The sequence below is a fragment of the Gorilla gorilla genome, chromosome X (genome assembly GCF_029281585.2).
Source record: "Gorilla gorilla gorilla isolate KB3781 chromosome X, NHGRI_mGorGor1-v2.1_pri, whole genome shotgun sequence".
Taxonomy (NCBI): Eukaryota; Metazoa; Chordata; class Mammalia; order Primates; family Hominidae; genus Gorilla; species Gorilla gorilla.
Window position 1 is genome coordinate 143,800,179 of NC_073247.2, and position 20,160 is coordinate 143,820,338.

Sequence of the window (20,160 nt, forward strand, 5' to 3'; positions counted from 1 at the left end):
AAAGTTTGTTCCTTCTTAAAATGTTCTTTTCTCAAAATAGGAATAGCTTTAAACTTAATATAATACACCTCTAAGAAGCCCCATGTTAGATTCAATTCAACAGACGCTTATTTATTAATGCCTACTATGTGTATTCCTCTTCTTTTGCATATTGTGGTTAATCTCATCTACTTTCGTCTGACAACTTCTAAACTGATGTCTCTGGTTTCATCCTCTCTGCTCAGCCCCAGATATGTGTTTATAACTTGCTTCATATTAATAGCCTGCTTATCTGTGAGTACATCAAGTGCAATAACCCTCAAACTAAGGAGGTAGCATTTGAACTAAGTCTTGAGTATGATTTTGATAGGGGTTGGAAGGTGCAAGTGGGGTAGGGACACAGCATTCCAAGCTGGAAGAAAATGACTCAGAAGTGGTAAATTTTCTAGCCATATTCTTGGCAAGATGATCTCTACTGTCACTTCGAGTTTTATAAAGTCTTATGTGCTGTATGTTTTTTTTAATCAGGCAAAATATACTTAACACTAAATTTGCCATTTTAAGTGTACAGCTCTCTGGCATTAGCTATATTCACATTGATTTTGTGTTTTTTTGTTTGTTTTTTGGGTGGTTTTTTTTGTTTTGTTTTTTGTTTTGCTTTTTTTTTGTGACAGGGTCTCACTCTGTCTCCCGAGCTGGAGTACAGTGGCACAGTCTTGGCCCACTGCAGCCTCCACCTCCCAGGTTCAATTGATCCTCCCACCTCAGCCTCCCAAGTAGCTGGGACTACAGGCATATGCCACCACACCTGGCTACTTTTTTGCACTTTTTGTAGAGATGAGGACTCCCTATGTTGCCTAGACTGCTCTCAGACTCCTGGACTCAAGCGATCCTCCCACCTCGGCCTCCCAAAATACCGGGATTACAGGCGTGCTGTGCAGCCCTCACCACCACTGATTTCCAGAACAAATAAGGATTCCTTATTTTCAGATCTAGAAATTGAGTAGTTGTAATTTTAATGCTTAATGGTATATACTACTTTGTAAGGTCACATTTCAAGCTTTCTATGAACACGTTTTACTGACAGACAGTTGGCAAGTTTCTGTTTTGAATTAGTACAAACAAAAAGGCACACATTGTTTTTAACTTGGAAAACAGGTGCTTTCATTCATGCAGAACTGCAAAATAGGCAGGCATGTTTTATAAGATCTTTTTCTTTTAAATGTCAGGTGAATGGGAAGCTCTCTGAATTCATATGATAGAGTATAGTACTTGTTAGAAACAAACTCGTGGCAGAAGAAACAATTTTTAACCTATCCACCATTGTAAGAACCACTTTTTTCTTCTCTTGAAAAAAGTATAAAGGTACATCAGATTCACAGTTCTCAGGTTGTGAGTGCCTAGGTTCTATACACAAATACAAGTTATGTGAACCTTTCCTGGAACTCCTCCTCCCTCACCAGTATTGTGGGAATTTATTTCCTCTATTTCCTAATGTAGACTTCACTGCTAACCAAGACTCTCAGCTTTCTGCTCGCAGTGCCTGCTGGCCATCTATGTCAGGACAGAGTGGATGTCAAGATTAGTGGAGGAAGTGGCAGGGGAATGTTGTTCCTCCCTTTCTCTTACAAATTCTACATAGTGTCAGCATATGGAAAGGAGAATCATTTTGTCTTAATTAACCGAGCCCTCCCTTCGTGATCGCTAACCCTAGGCCACATCCCATTCCCCACACTACAATGTCAGTTCCGCTCTGATTCTTCAACCCTCTCCCATCCCCTAAGCACTCATCATCATGTCACTGGATTCCATTCTCTGCCTTGATAAAGTCACATCCTCATGGAGATGCCTGGAAATTTTAAATTGGACTCCTGAATACCTCCCAGGGATTTTTGAGTTTGAGGGCTACTGGCAGTAGCTTGAGAATCTTCACCCCGCAGCTGGGGTTGTAAAGGTGAGAAATGTGTTTCTGGCATCCCAAGTTGAGGCACCATGCTGAATATATTTTTCTACTTGAAATATTGTTAAGATATAAATAGTGAGTTTCTCTGGTACTTTTTATGCTATACTACGAATGAATACATTTGTGTGAAATTGTCTTTTGGGAGGACTACCCCAAGGAGCTTAGGCATTATTTTTATGGGAAAATGCTTGCTTTTAAAATTCCGAACATCTTACTTAAAAATCAACTTTTGGAACACAGTCCAGTCACTACTTGGCTGCTGCCAGTATAATAAAGCCAACCATTCTACTTCCAGTCAGCTCTTTGGTCCCACAAAAATTCAGAGAATACCACTCACGAAATGGTATGGAGAGAGAGGTGTCCCTTGTATTTAAGCTATAGCTAAAATAAGAAGGGTTTAATGGTTTATTCCAGTGTTTAACTGATGGTACTGAATGGTATGTGTGTGTGTACACCTGTTTTAGAATTTGTATACATATATTCCTCCCAGGAGCCCCATTTCCTCTTGTTCAGCTCACAGGGAAGTTAATTCCACCTGGAGAAAGCACACATTTTTAAAGCTACACTCTCCCTTTTTCTTATCCATTTACATCAGAGGTAAAATGAACAATATTCTTTCTAGGTTTCGTGTGTGCCAAAAATGCCCATTAACCGTAGCTGATAAAAGTTTGAAGTACATCAAAACAAATGAAAGCCAACAACTGAAATAAGGCAAAATATCCATTGTCCTCAAACTCAAACCCAAAATTTCTACAAGCCCTCATTTACTTCCTCATTCTTTAATGTAACTATCTTTTCTTTCCAATATCATTCAAGATAATTATTTAAAGCTTTGTTTTTTATAAAAATTGCTAATAGTTCAACAATAACAAACAGTACTTTTATTTGTTTAGCTATATCATAGGCAAAAAGGTATGCGGGTAGTCTAAGCTCAGAATTTTAATTTGGAATGTTCTATGGAAAAAATATATTCTGGGTTCCCAAGCAACCATTTTTAAACCTACATTTTAGAATCTGTTCTTTATTTTTATTTTTTTAATTTTTAATTTTTGTGGCTACAAAGAAGGTGTAAATATTTATGGGGGTACATGAGCTATTTTAATAAAGGCATATAATGTATAATGATCACATCAGGGTACATTTACTCTCTGTGTTACAAACAGTCCAGTAATACTTTTCTACTTATTTTTAAAAGTATAATTAAATTATTATTGACTATAGTCACCCTGTTGTGCTATCAAATACTAGATTTTACTCATTTTCTCTAACTACTTTTTGTACCCATTAACCATCACCAACTCCCCCTCCCTACTATCCTTCCCAGCATCTGGTAACCATCCTTCTATTCTCTATCTCCAAGGGTTCAATTGTTTTAATTTTTAGCTCCCACAAATAAATGAGAACATGCAAATAGAATCTGTGCTTTAGTATGTGAGATTTAACATTTTTGCTAGTATGTTATTTTGGCTCAGGTTTGTAATTATTAAATTGTTTCATGGCTTTACAGGGGTCTAAATTATGGATAATAATGGAATACCTGGGCGGTGGTTCAGCACTGGATCTTGTAAGTATTTTAAAATAATTACACACAGATGCAAATGTGTGCATATGCACATACCTTAATTTTTTAAATTGAAGATTAATGGCTTTTGAGCACACTAAGTGGTTGCTTTAGTTAATATGTTCAAATTAAATTCTTTTTTCATGACCTCTACCTTATGTAGGTACAGATGTATTGTACGTTTGAACATGTTGCTGGCATTCTAAGACTATGTAAGAAATGCAAATAGCTTAATAAAATAAAGTCTCCCAAATTAGAAGGGGATGTGTGTATCCATTGCTGTCAAAGTTTGACTTTTGCAAGCTTATCCCTGAAAAAACTGAGTTTTCTTAGATTTTTAAAAAATATGTAATTGAGATAACTGTCACTAAAAGTGATTTTTATGAACTGAATGTTTGTGTCCCCCCAAAATTCATGTGTGGAAATCCTAACCCCCAATGTGATGGTATTAGGCGGTGGGGACCTTGGGACCTAATTAAGTCATGAAGGTGAGTTCTCATGAATGAGATTAGCACCCTTATAAAAGAGGCCCCAGAGAGCTCTCTGACTTTCTTTCCACCACGAGAGGGTGCAGTGAGAAGAAGGCCTTCTGGAAACCAGGAAGAGTGCCTTTACCAGACTCGAATCTGCCAGCCCCTTGATCTTGGACTTCTTTCCCGGTCTCCAGAACTGTGAGAAATATTGTTTAAGCCACCCAGTCTGCGGTATTCTGCTATAGCACCTGAATTGACTAAGATAGTGGTACTAGGGTTCTAAACAAGGTTGGCCTACAGATCCAGTTCTTCACAGAGTTCTCTCTGCCCCTCTATAGGTTATTTGGAAATGTGATGGCATTTGGGTTGTCACAATGACTTAGAAGTGCTCCTGCCATTTTCGTGGTCATGGATCAGAATGCTAAAATCCTGCAGTGTGCAGGAAAATTCAACCCAATGAAGATGCACTTACACACAGAATGCCTTTGAGAAACACTGGTTGTTCCCCAATTCAGTGTGATCCTATCAATGTTGAGTTTCTTTCCCTTCCTTAAAAATCTTTATTAATATGATACTATGTTTAAAATTCAGTATGACTTATGAGAGGCAACTTAGTGTAGTAGAATGACCACTGGGCTGGCCTGGGGTGTTTGAGGTTATAGGTCTGGCTCTGTGCCTGTGAACCAGATACAAACTTCCTGGACGTAGGTGTTCTATAAAACAAAGAAGTTGCACTAAGTTATTTCTAAGTTCCCTTCCATCTTTAATATTATATTTTTTTATTTGCATGTTTCTGCCTTAGAAATTATAGAGTATGCTGTTTCTAAGAAAGTGTTTTGATTAAAATAATCAAGTAATATTTTAATTCTTATTTTTTTAGGTGGAGATGAGTTTTCCTAACTGAAAGTGATTAAATATTTTTAAAAGGCTTTAACCTTGACTGCCAGTAACTCAAAGTTTCAAATAATTTTATGAACAGAAATGACTATAAGAGATTTTCTTTCCTTTAGGCAGAACCATATTTAAACCATTCTAAAGAAATGGTAATTAAACTTGATGGAGAGCCTCATCTTACTACTAGGAATTCATGTCAGTTTAATCAGTTGCTGAATTTGGTAATCTTTCCTTGTGTCTAATCTAATTCTTATATCCTAAAGCCTGAGTTCATTTTTTTTCTCTCGTCTCTAGTGAGAGAACACCACTGATGTTTCTTTGTGTAATAATCCTTCATGCATATGGAGTCAGGCTTCATTCTCCTCTTGAAGTTAAATGATCTCATTTCTATTTGTCTTGTCACAGAGTCATATTATTCAATAGTTTTTTCATTAGCTCTACAAGAAGCCTCTCAATTGTTTCATGATCCTCCTTCCATTTTTTGAATATTAAGAGCCCTTTCCAAATTTATCAGTTGTCTTATCTGGTCCCTCAGGGTGCTCACCATATCTCTTCCCCATTTTGGAAGCACTGGCAAAGCTAGGCCACTCTGTTCAACAGGATCACTGATAGCAATGTTAAGCAGTGAACACTGGCCTAACCCCAACCAACGACCCAAATCTGTGTCCCCTAGTAATAGTTTGGTCAGTTTTATGAAATCTCCATGTTAAATGATTGTGAGATCTTAATCTCATCCTGCTATTCTGAACTCTACTTAATAAAACAAATAGCCATTAATAACAGTTTCAATGAATGAAAAATGTTGTTAGTACTGTATTGGTTAAAAATCAAAAGGCCTAGGTCATAAACCCAGCGCTAACGCTGACTGCCTGGCAAATATTGGGCAGCCCTTTAGCCTCCGTGTGTCTTAATTTATTCACATGTTAAATGAAGAAATTGAATCAGTAATCTCTAATTTTGTGTTCTTAGCTCTACAATTCAATAATATTGTGATTTAATTATAAAACTCATTTAACTAGACTTTACAGGGAGAGCAGATAATGAGAAAATGTGCTATTCCTTTTTCATGTATATTCCTGTACAAATAAATGCTATCATTTGGGGGAATCTAAGACAGGATTAGGTGTAGAGGAAGGCTCTGCTACTAAGAACAAGAGGAAATAAGAGGGATATTTAGCGGAGAGTGTTTCTCACATTAAACTGGTGCCTGGTACCTAACTAATGGAATAACATAAGATTACAACTTGTCATTTATGTTAACATTATACAGTGTCTACCTTGAGTCACTCCCATTCTTGAAAAACAATTTATTGTATGTGAGCAGACTTTGAGTATATTGCACATCATTTTATTGAGTTTATTATGCTCCACTTCTTTCCAAAAAGAATCGTGGTGGCTTGCAACAAAAACACATATAATAAGATGACTAGAATAAAACATGAGCCCCAAGAAAAAAGAAACAATATGCTAACCATAAGAGAGGGCATAAAATAGCAGACTGCATTAGGGACTGGCTGGAAGTTAAAGTGTGATGAAGATCCATGAGCTCACAAATGTACAGTCTTCGAAAGAGTCAAGGTCCCTCTCTTGCATATTCTCACTTGACAACAGAGGCAAATTACACAAGGCAAGTACACTGCCCCGGGACAGAGATATTATCTGTTAGAGACATGGCAAGGTCTTCAGTTATTGGAGAAAAGTTCAAATGGAGAAGTCTCCCTGCCACAGAGTCTTTCTTCCCATCCTCCTCTAGCACCCAGTTAATTGAGATTTCACTTTTATTGAATTTTAACATGAACCTAAAATATAGCAGATAAGCTCATGAATCTTTAGGATCCCCTTTTTGTTGTTTTTACTTAAATATTTTTTAAAACTTCTGTATTAGGTAATATACTGGCTTATTTATGTTACTTTTAGATGTCCTTCAGAATGATAGCTAGTAGGCCGTACATTAATCTTGCCCAATCACTGAAATAACCAAGGATATACCTCCTCTGGCCTTGCCAATGTCCTGTGATCAGATGATACTAATTACTGATCTTAAGTAGTGTGACATTTGTCCTTCAGTTATTTTGTAGTACCTCAGAAGTTCATTGCCAGCCATCAACAAAATAGTATGCCATTTTCAACCTTTCTAGAAGACTTTAGAAACTATTTTAATCACTACTGTTTGAATAGAAACTTTGGGGTGGAAGTTGATAGATTTGAAAGTAAATAGATAATGTTACCTAGGAAAGGGACCTATTGAATTACAGATATCCCTGGAGTATACTATATACCTAGACCACAGTTAATATTAGATGGTGAGACCAAAGTATGAGTTCTATTTTAAGCTGTTAAATTTCAACATGAAAGTGCCCTTTATTCAGCATAAATATGGCATTCATGAAAGATGAAATACACAAGGTGCCAAAGAGCTGTGGATCCCTCCCAGTGTGAGGCAGAGTGGGCAATGTTTGATTTTCACCACCTCTTCCCTCCTTCCAGAAGCAAACAGAACTCTACCTCTGCTCTGACTTTAGATTCCCACCCTTTCCTGTAATAATATTGTACAGTCCACTGTTTGTGCTTTATGAGGTACCAGAATTTTAAAATAACCATTTATTTTAAAGAGGGATTTTCAGATATTCCATTACAAGTTCTCCTGAAACCTAATCATTGCTTTCCTTGTATTCCAGTTGGAACTATTGGCTTTGGTACAGGGATGGGGAAATAAAGGAATATGTGTTACATTTATTTGAAAAACATTATCCCTCCATGATTTAATTTTTTTTTTACCATCATAGTCTGAATAGTTTAATTATTATATTCTTGGCTAAATTTACAATTTGAGTCTCAAAAAGGCTATTCTTTGCAATATTATTAAAATACATAAATGCTGACTGATATGATCAAATAGTTGCTGTGGAAATCTTATGGATTCTCTGACCTAAAAATCAGTTTCGTGTCAATATGTAGTAACTTTTTCACAGCAATTGCCTGAATTTAAGTAGCTGATTTCTCTTTTTTTCCATCTAAAGAAAAGACAGTTGGTTCTGTCATTACGTAAGCATATTTGTTCCATCTTTGATGTAAATATTCAGGAACCTCAGAATTTGAAGCCTAGTATACAGGTAAAAGGGCTCGTATTATCTTTCATTAAATTGAATCATTAAAAAACCTGTTCAACCCTTTGACTAAACTCTTTTGCTTTCTTCCTTCACATTTTACATTTTTCTTCCTTGTTTAGATATTGGTTTGATAAACAGAACGGCATCATGTGTCTAAGTGATTTCTTCATTTCAAAGGTACCAATTTTGAATTTTATGTTTCCAAACTTTTACACATGTGTGTATGTGTGTGTGTGTGTTTTTCCCCTTAAGCTTCGAGCTGGTCCATTTGATGAGTTCCAGATTGCTACCATGCTAAAGGAAATTTTAAAAGGTCTGGACTATCTGCATTCAGAAAAGAAAATTCACCGAGACATAAAAGGTATACAAAAGTCTAATATGAACCTGAGAAAAATAGAAGCATTCTGAGCAAGCTGAGTTTTTTTTTTTCTTTTCTTTTTTTCCTCCTAGCTGCCAATGTCTTGCTCTCAGAACAAGGAGATGTTAAACTTGCTGATTTTGGAGTTGCTGGTCAGCTGACAGATACACAGATTAAAAGAAATACCTTTGTGGGAACTCCATTTTGGATGGCTCCTGAAGTTATTCAACAGTCAGCTTATGACTCAAAAGTAAAGTATTACCTGTACAAACTGTTTTGGGCTTGTTAATAAATTATATATGGCACACTATCCTAGTTAATACACTGCCTTATTTTTCCTTGTTTCACAAGTGTTTCTTAAGCTAGAGGTATGTCATATTTTGCTGCTTAATCATAAATTCCCTCACAGCTAACTAATATTTGGACCCTATTCACTTCAATGGCTTTTCATCCCACGTGGAATAAAATCCTAAGTCCTTTCTGTGACATATAAGGCTCTACACAATCTGGCCATTATCTGCCTTTCCAGTCTTATCTCCTACCACTCTTTTCTAGATTATTCATCCACAGTGGCCTCGTGGTTGTTCCTCAAACATAGCAAGTACACCCTGGCCTCGGGACCTTTGCATGCCCTTCCCTCTGTCTGAAAAAACCTTCTTCCCACAATCAGGTCTTTGCTTAAACATAACCTACACAGGGAAGTCTTCCCTGGCCATCTTATGTAAATTTGCAACACCCTTCCCACCATGATTCATTATTCTCTTACTATGCTTTGTTATTTTCTTCACAGAAGTTAGCACCGTCTGGCACCATATTATTTATTTATTTATTGTCTTTCTTATTAGAATGTAAACCCCTTAAGAGCAGGGATTTTTGTCTGGCTTATACACTACTGAAATCCTCCATTCCGAGAAGGGTACCTGGCACAAAGTATGGAATTCATTATGTTTTACATAAATGAATTCTACTAATAAAAATTTATTAACACCACATTTTCTTGAGAGACAAGTACTGTATAGCCATTAGGTTCCACAGACTATTTTGTGGTAGTATATTGGAATGGAGTTTCAAGGTGATATACATATACATATATATATATATATATATATTTTTTTTTTTTCCTTTTACCTTAGGCTGACATTTGGTCATTGGGAATTACTGCTATTGAACTAGCCAAGGGAGAGCCACCTAACTCTGATATGCATCCAATGAGAGTTCTGTTTCTTATTCCCAAAAACAATCCTCCAACTCTTGTTGGAGACTTTACTAAGTCTTTTAAGGAGTTTATTGATGCTTGCCTGAACAAAGATCCATCATTTGTGAGTATATATTGCTATTATTACTATTTGTTTTCTATTATTAGATCTACTTATAGCAAAGGCAGCTTTTCCTGCAGTAGGGAATACAGTGCATGTGAGAATTGTCTAAGATCCATCCAGGAACCTGGTTCGTCCTTCTGTATTGCTATTTCTATTGAGTTCTTAACCAGATTCTTCATTCTTTTTCTCCTTACCCTTCGTTTTTTTCTTGATCCTCAGCTTCCTCCTTATTCTATTCATTATTTCCTCTTTCAGGGGGAAATAAATTTGAGAAATAAAGTTAACTTTATATTATGTCATTATTAAAGTGTATGTATAAATACAATGATTTTTGTTCAACTGTTTTCATTTTTCATGAAAAGTTATATTTGGGTTTAACTATTTTTTTTTTTTTGAGACGGAGCCTTGCTCTGTTGCCCAGGTTGGAGTGCAGTGGCGTGATTTTGGCTCACTGCAACCTCCATCTCCCAGGTTGAAGCGATTCTCCTGCCTCAGCCTCCCAAGTAGCTGGGATTACAGGCACCCGCCACCATGCCTGGCTAATTTTTGTATTTTTAGTAGAGATGGGGTTTCACCATGTTGGCAAGGCTTGTCTCGAACTCCTGACCTCTAGTGATCTGCCCTCCTCAGCCTCCCAAAGTGCTGGGATTACAGGCATGAGCCACCGCGCCTGGCCAGGTTTAACTATTTTTATTTGGTGTTTAGAAACTTCAATGTGAAGTTGTATACTTTTCCTAGGCTAGTGAGCTCCATTCATTTACTTGGTGGATTCTATTACAGTTGTTTTACTGTTGTTGAAATAAAGCTGCCTTGTGACTTTTTGAGACGAGAAATACACAAGAGCAGTCCAAACTTGATATAACTATTTTTAAGTTGATGATAAACATTCTCATGTTAATAAAATGAAGGCGGAACATCCTCCACAGCACCTGGTGTTTGCATTTAGATGCAATAGACATTGATTTCTGATGGAGAAGGGATTATATGTGTAGATAATAACAAAATTACAGCCTTGCAAGTTTTCATCAGGTTTTTTCAAATTTACAGTAAATGTGATTAAAGTATTTTAGAACACTACTTTGAAATGTTTTTAAATGTTTACTTTCTAAATACCGTCATGTGTCTCTCTGCTTTTGAGAAGGCCCCGCCTGCCAGTTTGCTGGTGGGTAAGCCACCTGCTGCCCATTGGGCTTTAACAAATTGGGACACCAAAGTAGTAGATTCAATGTGGTTGCCTTGAGCCACACAAATTCTAAATTAGCTAATAATAGAATTAGCTATTTTCCTACAGCATTTTAGTTGTTCTTATGTCTACAGACATACCTTTATACCTTTCAGCTTAATAATTCAAATGATTTTTTTTACCATTCCTTGTAATCATAAGAGTTCAACAATTGTCATATGCAGCCTTGATCTTTTTATCCTTAGCGTCCTACAGCAAAAGAACTCCTGAAACACAAATTCATTGTAAAAAATTCAAAGAAGACTTCTTATCTGACTGAACTGATAGATCGTTTTAAGAGATGGAAGGCAGAAGGACACAGTGATGATGAATCTGATTCCGAGGGCTCTGATTCGTATGTACAAATTATTTAATTTTTATGTAGGCAGCCTATTTAAATATTGTATATATTTTAGCTATGCTCCAGTGTGCTTGTTCTAGCATAAAATATAAGCCATATTTTGAAATTTCACCTTAGAAACTGTAAAAAATCTTTTTCAATCACAGTCTGTGGAATACAATGGAGTTGGAAACATGTTTTTCTTGGAAGTGAATAGCTCTAGTTTTAAATGGTCTTGGTCTAACCCCTAGTGGATACTTGAGTATATTACAAAATTTTGGAACAGGATTCAATTAAAGGTGTTATATTAGTTTGCTCAAAGTAATAAGGGCTGTGTTTTCTCATACTTTGATGGCAACCTGCAAAATCCCTCTAAAGAACTGACCTCCAGGCTTTTCCCACCTCTTGGCCATGTACCAAACCAAGATCAGACTGATACATTTAAATATTCATTTATGTATGATTTTTATTTCTTGAAAAAGTTGTAGGGTTTTATAACAGCAGCGTTTACATTAAAAATTCAGCCTCTAAGTCTGTCAATTAATTTAGACTAGGAAAGTCTGTATGCTATGCCAGAATTTAGTCCTCCACCAGCTGAACTGGCACAAAGGCAACACCAAATTTCTTTAGATACTACTCTGAGATTCTTCCATTTATGAGAAATTGCCCAATGTTGGAAAGGGATAAAAAATATCAGAATAATTTGTGCCCTATTCTAATGGGTGTTAGCCTTAGCTTCCCATAAGAGTCACTCATGGAACCTTAAAGCAATCACAAGCCACAACACTGGAGATCCTGATTCAATAGGTGGGGAGTAGTGAGGGACAGGTATTTATCTATGGTAGGAGGTCTCAATGAAGCACACACAGAGTTGAGAACCACTCCACTACTACTCTGTAGTAAAATGTAGTATTCACCTGAAGCTGAGATCAGATGCTTTTTTGCATCATGAGTTTTTAAACATTGGGACAATTATCCCTTTAGATTCTACCTGCATTGATTTGGTATTTTTGCCAAGCTGAATCATTTGGGCACTTATAGAGGTATCTTTGGCAATCTCTTTAGGGAATCTACCAGCAGGGAAAACAATACTCATCCTGAATGGAGCTTTACCACCGTACGAAAGAAGCCTGATCCAAAGAAAGTACAGAATGGGGCAGTATGTATATGGAGACAATTACTTACTCTTCATACAGTTTTTCAAACCATGTAGTGAGATTATAATGGCCGAAAATTGTTAGGATTGAATACCCCTAAATGCCTGTCTGCCTCACTGTGTTTGTAGTATGCTTCATTTGTCATTAGTTTTGAGCTAATTAAGAAAAGTTAATAGAAGTTATTTAAGTGGCCATATTGGTATTTTTTAAAGTGCATTTCACCTGGAGATACATAAGCCCAGGGAATCATAGGTATCTATTGTAATCCCAGAAGTTAGAGGACTTCTGGATGATGAATGAGAATGAATGATAGGAAGAAAGCTTAGAGACTTGCCTTGCATACAATCTTTTGTTTTCAGTAGGGGATTCAAATTAGTTCGTATTTGTTAAAGAATAAGAAAATCATGACACTTATTTTAATTTCATGTGTATAATCTATATTATTTGTTCAAAGGAGCAAGATCTTGTGCAAACCCTGAGTTGTTTGTCTATGATAATCACACCTGCATTTGCTGAAGTAAGTACAGATTAATTAGCCTTGGATATCTGTGTTAAGTAGTATAATATTTTAAATGTTTTAACTATTATTCTTTCTCAGCTTAAACAGCAGGACGAGAATAACGCTAGCAGGAATCAGGCGATTGAAGAACTCGAGAAAAGTATTGCTGTGGCTGAAGCTGCCTGTCCCGGCATCACAGATAAAATGGTGAAGAAACTAATTGAAAAATTTCAAAAGTAAGTTGGAAATGTCATTTTAAAAATTATTTTGCATTTTCTGTTGTATGTTAATTTATGATGCAATGTAATTCCTTTGATTCAACCATTCCAATTATTCCTAACAAAGTCACCTTTCAATACATAGTTGTATACTTAAAAATAGTTTTTGTCTGTTGTCTATCTTAAACATTAGCTTTTGGAATGATTATCTTTAGGCATGACAAGGTAGTTTTCCACTGCATGAAATGACCTGTTTTTCTTTCTCCACTAGTAGGAGTATAGACAAAAGGTCACTGAGCATATTCTCATTTGAGCTCTTATTAATATAATTGTGGAATGCTTTCTTTCTTGCCACTACCCTCAGAATTTAACAAAACACCACTAGTTGCATAGTTTCCAGTGCTAAAGTTCCTACGTTTGATCTCCATATGAAAAGTTAAGGAAAAGGTAGAGGGACTCAATCCAGACCAAAAAAGGGCTCTTATGTTCAACTTCAGTTTCTATGTTGTCTCTTGAAATATTCATTTGATTTTGTTCACATTCAAAAAAGTTCTTACATTTAATTTTTAAAAAAATTTTCAACAAGACTTTTGTATGCATGCACACATATACACTCCTTAGCTCAAGCAAGCTATAAGGTGATACTGATTTTAGCCTTGACCCTGCTATATCTCTTCTCAGTGCATCTTTATATTTCTTTGTGTTTGTGATGCCACTGGGATCGAGATGGAACAAACTCTGTGACCTGTGAAATCACACACTCTCAAAGATCTTTCTATCTGATAAGGCTCACTTGTACTCGCAAACCTAACCCTCTCTTAAAATCCCTTATATTTTAATGAAAACCCCCCATTTGAAAACAAATCAATCGGAAGTTGTGAAATCAGATGCAGAAGGGATTTTTTAACTTGTTTATATTTTAACACCTACATGATAAGATTCAATAGAAACAATGTATCCCTTTTGTGGAATCAGTTTCTTCATTGCAGAGTTCATACAAAGGAGAAATATAAACATGCATAGTTGTACATTGGTTTAAATTTTTAAAAAATTTTATAGGTGTTCAGCAGACGAATCCCCCTAAGAAACTTATTATTGGCTTCTGTTTCATATGGACCCAGAGAGCCCCACCAAACCTACGTCAAGATTAACAATGCTTAACCCATGAGCTCCATGTGCCTTTTGGATCTTTGCAACACTGAAGATTTGGAAGAAGCTATTAAACTATTTTGTGATGGTGTTTATCATTTTATATTTTGAAAGGATTATTTTGTAAGGAATAACTTTTAATACTATAGTTTCACCTGTATTCTAGTAAATGTTGAGACACCGTTTTGCTTTTAAGTATCCCTATTTCTTAAGTTACTAGGATGAATACCTTTCACATTTTGATCTTCAGTTGACTCTACAGTCATGAAACATACAGGTCTTTCAAAGTCATTCTCAATATTCAGCTTTTGTAAATTATCAAGCTTCAAAAAGCTTTTTTTTTAAAAAAACATGCATATTCTAAAAATGACTATTGGTGGGGAGGTGTAAATAAGTCATACCTTCTTAAAACAGAAAGTTTAAGTAAAGTCTTTTAAATGAAACCTGTAAAAGTATTGACTCTTCTACCAAGTTGGTATGATATTCCAGGCAGCTCAGTGATTATCACATTTGAGACCCTGTGTTTGAAGCATTTACAGGCAATGTACAGCAACAGAGGTACCTCTTGGTGTATAGTATTTACATTCTCTTTTAGGTAGAAGAGGCAATTTTACCCTTATTTAACATGGTTAGAAATTTAAAGCAAGATCATTTACCCAAGGATAGGTGTTTGGTAATGTTGAAGGAGTTAGTCTGGCTTCATGTTTTACATCTTCAACTAAAATCCCATACTATCTGCTTGGATTTGGAGAGCCAAAAAATAAAGCTGATTGTCATGTGATTAAATATCTGATCAACAGGTATGAATATAACTTAAATCAGCATATTTTTGCCATGGTAATGAATTGTCCTATAAACTATTTATATATTTTTGTCCTTCATAATTATCACGAATAAGCATCAGTTTGTTGTTTTTAAAAGGATATTTAAGTGAGCATTTTCTAGTTCATATGAAAATAACCATAGTACAGGATGATTTCTGTCCACACAAAGGTTAAGTTAGATTGCACAGTTAATTTTCACTTATATTTATGGTACTATTATGTGGGTGATGCCTTTTTCTTTTAAGCCCAGTACATATATTATGTCTGCCTAAGTTCTGAACTGGGGCTATATTTCAGTAGTTGTAGAATTATTGATATTTAGTTTTGATAGCTAGTGTTTGTTTGGATCTGCACAGTTTGGTTTTTGCACAAAAGTCATTTAAAAAAATCTGAGTAATTGTCAAATATTAAAAGAAAGATATTCTTCCTGTAAGGAATACAGTTTTTAGTCAAAGTGGCCATTACATCCTCTTTTTAATTTACATAATATAGATACTTGAGAAAGTTGTTGTGGTGTTGTATGCCAAGAAAATTCTTTTTATTGGTGCCTATATTGTAACAATTATTTTTAATGCATTGTATTTTGAAGTAACGGTTCAGTTAAATTTTTCACCTGCTGTGTAACTGAAACACAATTACAGTTTATAATCTGTAGAAGTCTGGAGATAATTTTGCAACTCATGTTATGGGTTAAATGAATATTTTTGTAAAAGTAAAAGCAACAAATTTATAAATTGATTATTTGAAACTTTACAACACAATTGCATCCCAAATACAAATTGTATTGCTTATTCATTATAGCTATTCGTCCTGTAATCTGTTTCTAGGTGAAGCATACTCCAGTGTTTTAGGGGTTTTGAAAATAAATATTTAAATTTCACAGTCCTCAATGTTTGTTTTCCTTGAGTTGGGGGTGTGGTATGGGACTTCAAGGACTCCTTTGTCCTTTATTGTTCAAACACTAAAATCGAAATTTCTGTTGGAAACCAGAAGATACTTTTCACATTTCATTAAGCATTAATTATAGCTACAGTGAACATCTGTCCTGATTTCTAGGCCTCCTGTCTTGACCAAATTATTAATAAAGTCCCCTTTCACTTGAAAGTGTCCTGGGTTGAACAATAAATTATATGGTCACCCTAATTATTATATTATTAAGAGATCATATACAGATATAAACTTAGTAAAGATTTTTAGAAATTGATATGAGAAATAGCATTAACATAAAGGAGTTTAAGTTTTTCCTAGAGAAGAGGTTGAGGGTGAACTTAGCATTAAGGATCTAGGGTATTAATATGTATTAATATATTAGTATATTAATTATATAATATTCTAATATTATACTATGTTATATTATTAAGCCTAGGTGATTGGGTTTCAATATATTCTTATTATTAGATAGCTACTCTAGACTTGTGAGTTACTGGATATGAGTCCAGAAGCAGACAAGAAAGTGCTAGGATGGAGGAAAGGGGTGGGATGAGGTATATTAAGAGGGATTTTTCTGATGTAAAATTTAGGAGAGTAAGGAAGCTATTCCATTAGTTTTTCCTCCTTTAAGTTATATATAAAAATAGCTTGCCTATAGAATTGCCTCCTTTCTTTGAAGTTAGTAGTAACATTATCTTGTAAATATGTTGGACTTTAAAATCAAACAAAATAAACTTCTCAAACAGAATGCTATACCTTCTAGGAGGACCATTAGAGAAGTTCTGAATGGGTCAAAAATGGAATTTTGGTTCATTAACTCACCCTGGTATTAGTACCATCCTTCTTTGTTTCAGCTACCCTTCAATTCTACTACTTTTCATCTCCCTGGCCATACATTTTCACTTGCCTCCCTCCTTTTCCATGTTCTGTAACTGTCCCTTTCCTTAGTAATAGGCCAGAACCAATCACTTCTGAAATTGATTAAAACAAAAGGAAGAACATAGTTATAATTTATTTTTTAATTACCTGGATTTTACATCACACTTTATTACAATAACATTCATTTCCTGGCCTGCATACATGCAAGAAGCTATGACAAAAAATACATTCTGGCAGGAAATATTAGATAAACAAACTGACCTGATAATGTTTCTCTTTTACTAGATATAGTAGATAGTTAAGAATATAGAAGTTATAAGTAAAACAACATGATATTTTTATCAGGTTTATGTCTGGCTCTAGAAATTGATTTAATTCATGAATTTCCTAGGTTTAGAATTCTTCCAAGTCCTAGATTAATTCTAAACCTGTGTTCTCTTGAGAGGATCTATGCCTCCACCTCCTTCCTGAGGCTGTAGGAGGGCCATGCTCTGCTTTTATATGTTATAAAAATGGAAGTCTTTAGCATATTACAAGACCATTTCTACTGGGCCCCACACAAATAGTAAAGACTGAAATATTTGTTCAGTGTTGTTTAAGAGCACAAAGATCAACACAGTCACAATCTACTAAATCAATAAATGCCATTAGAAGCTAATTCCATATGCCAACCCATACTGTCACCATTCTTCAGCATTGAAGAGCCTGACCTTCACTCACAATGTCTCTATGAGGAAGTATGCAGTGGAGATGACAAATACCCACCTTGCCTTGCCACAGTGCTGGTGAGGAGAGGGCATGTTCTAAAGTCCCTTCAGAGGTAATGGAAGAGTGAAACTCAAGGAATGAGGCAACAGCTGGATCTTTCATAAGGTAGGCATCCAAAATGAGATTTCCTTAATACCAGTGAATATGTAGTAACCAAGAAAACGGTTTCTACAACTTTCATTATTTTCTGCCTAAGTCGGTAACATGGAACTGGCTCAGAAATATCCATAGGTTCACACTTTTAAGCTAAAAAGTAATTACATGGTTTTAGTGAAGTCCTGTCTTCAGCAGTTGGTGTGTTGAAATAAGCATCTTCATCTTCTTCATCTAACTGTAGACTACCAGAAGACAGGCGGATTCTGGCCATGGGTGACCTTATTTCTTTGCCATACAAAGCATAGTAGTCTGGTTTAAGAATCTCTGATTCAGAATCACTGGATTCACTAGCTACATACCTTTCTGCTGTACTTTGATCCATTAGAACTGCTGGCAACTCCTGCTCTGCAAACATATCCGTAAACAGGTCTGCTTTATGACTGAGAGCAGGACAAGGCCCTAAAGGTCTAAATTCTGACCCAAAAGGAAAACGAATAGTTTTCATGTCTGATTGGCTCTGGGACCTTTTAGGGGTTTGCTCTTGAATGTTATATACAAATGCATCTTCCAAATTTGGGTCTTCCTCTTCTAGACCTACATTGATGTTGCTCCTACCGCTAGTCCTGGCTATAGCTTCTTGGAGTCCTTGCAGGTCTTGCTGAAAACTCTTCATTCTGATATTCCTTGGGCTTCTTTTGGCTGGCTTCATTGCAGTGGGCTCTACATAGCTATCTGGACTTGTCCTTTCCTCTGCTCTGATTGGGGACCATCTGGGCACCTGGGGTGGCTTGTCCACATAAAAAAAGACCTGGGGAGGCATAATACCAACCTGCTGACCTGTACAAGGAATATAGGGCACATCCGTGTAAGTTAGCTGCTTTGCTGGACGCACTTTGCTTGTGAGGCCAGAAGATATGCTCATGTGATTACCAGAAAACTTACAGCTTGTTTGGAAGGAGCTTAGAGAACTCCTCTCTGAAAAAATGTCTCTGGGATCAGGGTTAGGATCAGGCTCAGTGTTAAAGACAGGGTCCATATAAATAAAAGGGAAAGAGGAACTGCTTTGGGACTGATGTAGCAATGTGGGATCCGCCTCTGGTTTGGAATGTTCCAGCTCAGTTGCAAATGTCACCTCCAATGCAGAATTCCTCCTCCTACTCTCCAGCACTGGCTCAGATGCGTGCACTCCATTCACATTTTGGTAGTAGCCACCACCATATGCTAGTCTCAAATCTTCCACCTTGAGAGAATGGACACATTGGTGAAAGAAGGAAAAGGCCATTTGGTTAGGGCTGGGGGAGGGATCTAAATTAGCCTCAAAGTTTGAAAGGTAGTTTTTCATAAAGTCATTTAACAAGATCCATGTTCTATTCTAGGGTAGATAAATATATAAAGAAAAGGTAATAACTTCTACTACATCACAGTGCATGTGTTAAAAAGTACATGTGACACTATTCTTTCTCAATGCCATCCTACTTCCAGACTCTGAGTGTATACACTACAAGCAGTTTGGTTTAATAGCTATATTAGTGAACCAGGAGTCCTGCCTGTTAGTCCTGGCTCTGTCTCTGATTTGCTGTGTGACCTTAGACAAGTCTCCTAACCTTGCTGCTCCAGCCTCCTCCCTATTTTCTGTAAAATGGTGGGAGGAGGGCTATGAATGGTATGAGAGGTTCATATACTAAATGGCTCCTTTCATCATTATGCCTCTGATGCCTTTTGGATAAAAACTGCCAGTGACTTGAAGGCATGAGGGTTTATGAGACCTATAATTATTTTTTTAGGGAGAGTAAAAGAAAAATAATTCACAATTTTCATACTAAAAATGTCAAAGGAAGCCATCATCTCACAGTTCCAAGGGAACAACACTTTGTCCTTAAGTTACAAAATTACACAGGAAAAATACTCTAAAACTTTAACCCAAGACCTTATACCTTCCTCTACACTTTAAGATTTTCATAGGTAAAAAGATGGAGCTTTCAGTTTTGAAAATTCAAAGCCATTTGGATCTGCATTTTGCAAGATGTTAGCAGCACAGGTTGCAATTTGAAGATGTGCCAGTTCTCTCCAGTCTATAAGGTACACACCAGTGGTAGTTTACTAAATGGTCTTCTATTGGCAGGAAAGACTGAGCTGACAGACCTCCCCAGGAAGCTAACCTACCCAAACAGAGTAACCTTTTTACACACTGAGATTCTGGCAGAATCAATTCATGGAAGCATTTGAAATTTGCACGAATTACATTTATCTAAAGAAGTAGAAATTTTCAGAAACCTTACTTGTTTTGACACATCAGAGAGGAGGTCTGGTGAGGACCTGCACTGTCGTTCATGGTACTGAGATGGGTAATGTTTCCTGAAATCCCCAAGCAGAGAAGTCATTGAAATGACCTTCATGTGACTACCAGGATACATAGAAATC

General features: G+C 36.2%; 2 protein-coding genes across 2 annotated transcripts in view; one reads left to right on the forward strand and one right to left on the reverse strand.

Annotated features, from left to right (window-relative positions):
* STK26 (serine/threonine kinase 26) overlaps nt 1-15,951 on the forward strand; it is a 52,746-nt gene extending 36,795 nt beyond the window's left edge. The window contains exons 4-12 of the mRNA XM_004064868.5: nt 3,450-3,506; nt 8,233-8,341; nt 8,431-8,588; nt 9,472-9,657; nt 11,086-11,234; nt 12,285-12,378; nt 12,831-12,893; nt 12,975-13,111; nt 14,153-15,951. Coding sequence (XP_004064916.1) covers nt 3,450-3,506; nt 8,233-8,341; nt 8,431-8,588; nt 9,472-9,657; nt 11,086-11,234; nt 12,285-12,378; nt 12,831-12,893; nt 12,975-13,111; nt 14,153-14,177 — 978 coding nt within the window. The 3' untranslated portion in view covers nt 14,178-15,951. The remainder of the gene's footprint in view (nt 1-3,449; nt 3,507-8,232; nt 8,342-8,430; nt 8,589-9,471; nt 9,658-11,085; nt 11,235-12,284; nt 12,379-12,830; nt 12,894-12,974; nt 13,112-14,152) is intronic.
* Nucleotides 15,952-16,967: 1,016 nt separating this feature from the next.
* Nucleotides 16,968-20,160, reverse strand: part of FRMD7 (FERM domain containing 7) — a 35,805-nt gene continuing 32,612 nt past the window's right edge. Inside the window, exons 12-13 of the mRNA XM_063702930.1 lie at nt 20,019-20,094; nt 16,968-18,979 (exon numbers count right to left, since the gene is read on the reverse strand). Coding sequence (XP_063559000.1) covers nt 17,885-18,979; nt 20,019-20,094 — 1,171 coding nt within the window. The 3' untranslated portion in view covers nt 16,968-17,884. The remainder of the gene's footprint in view (nt 18,980-20,018; nt 20,095-20,160) is intronic.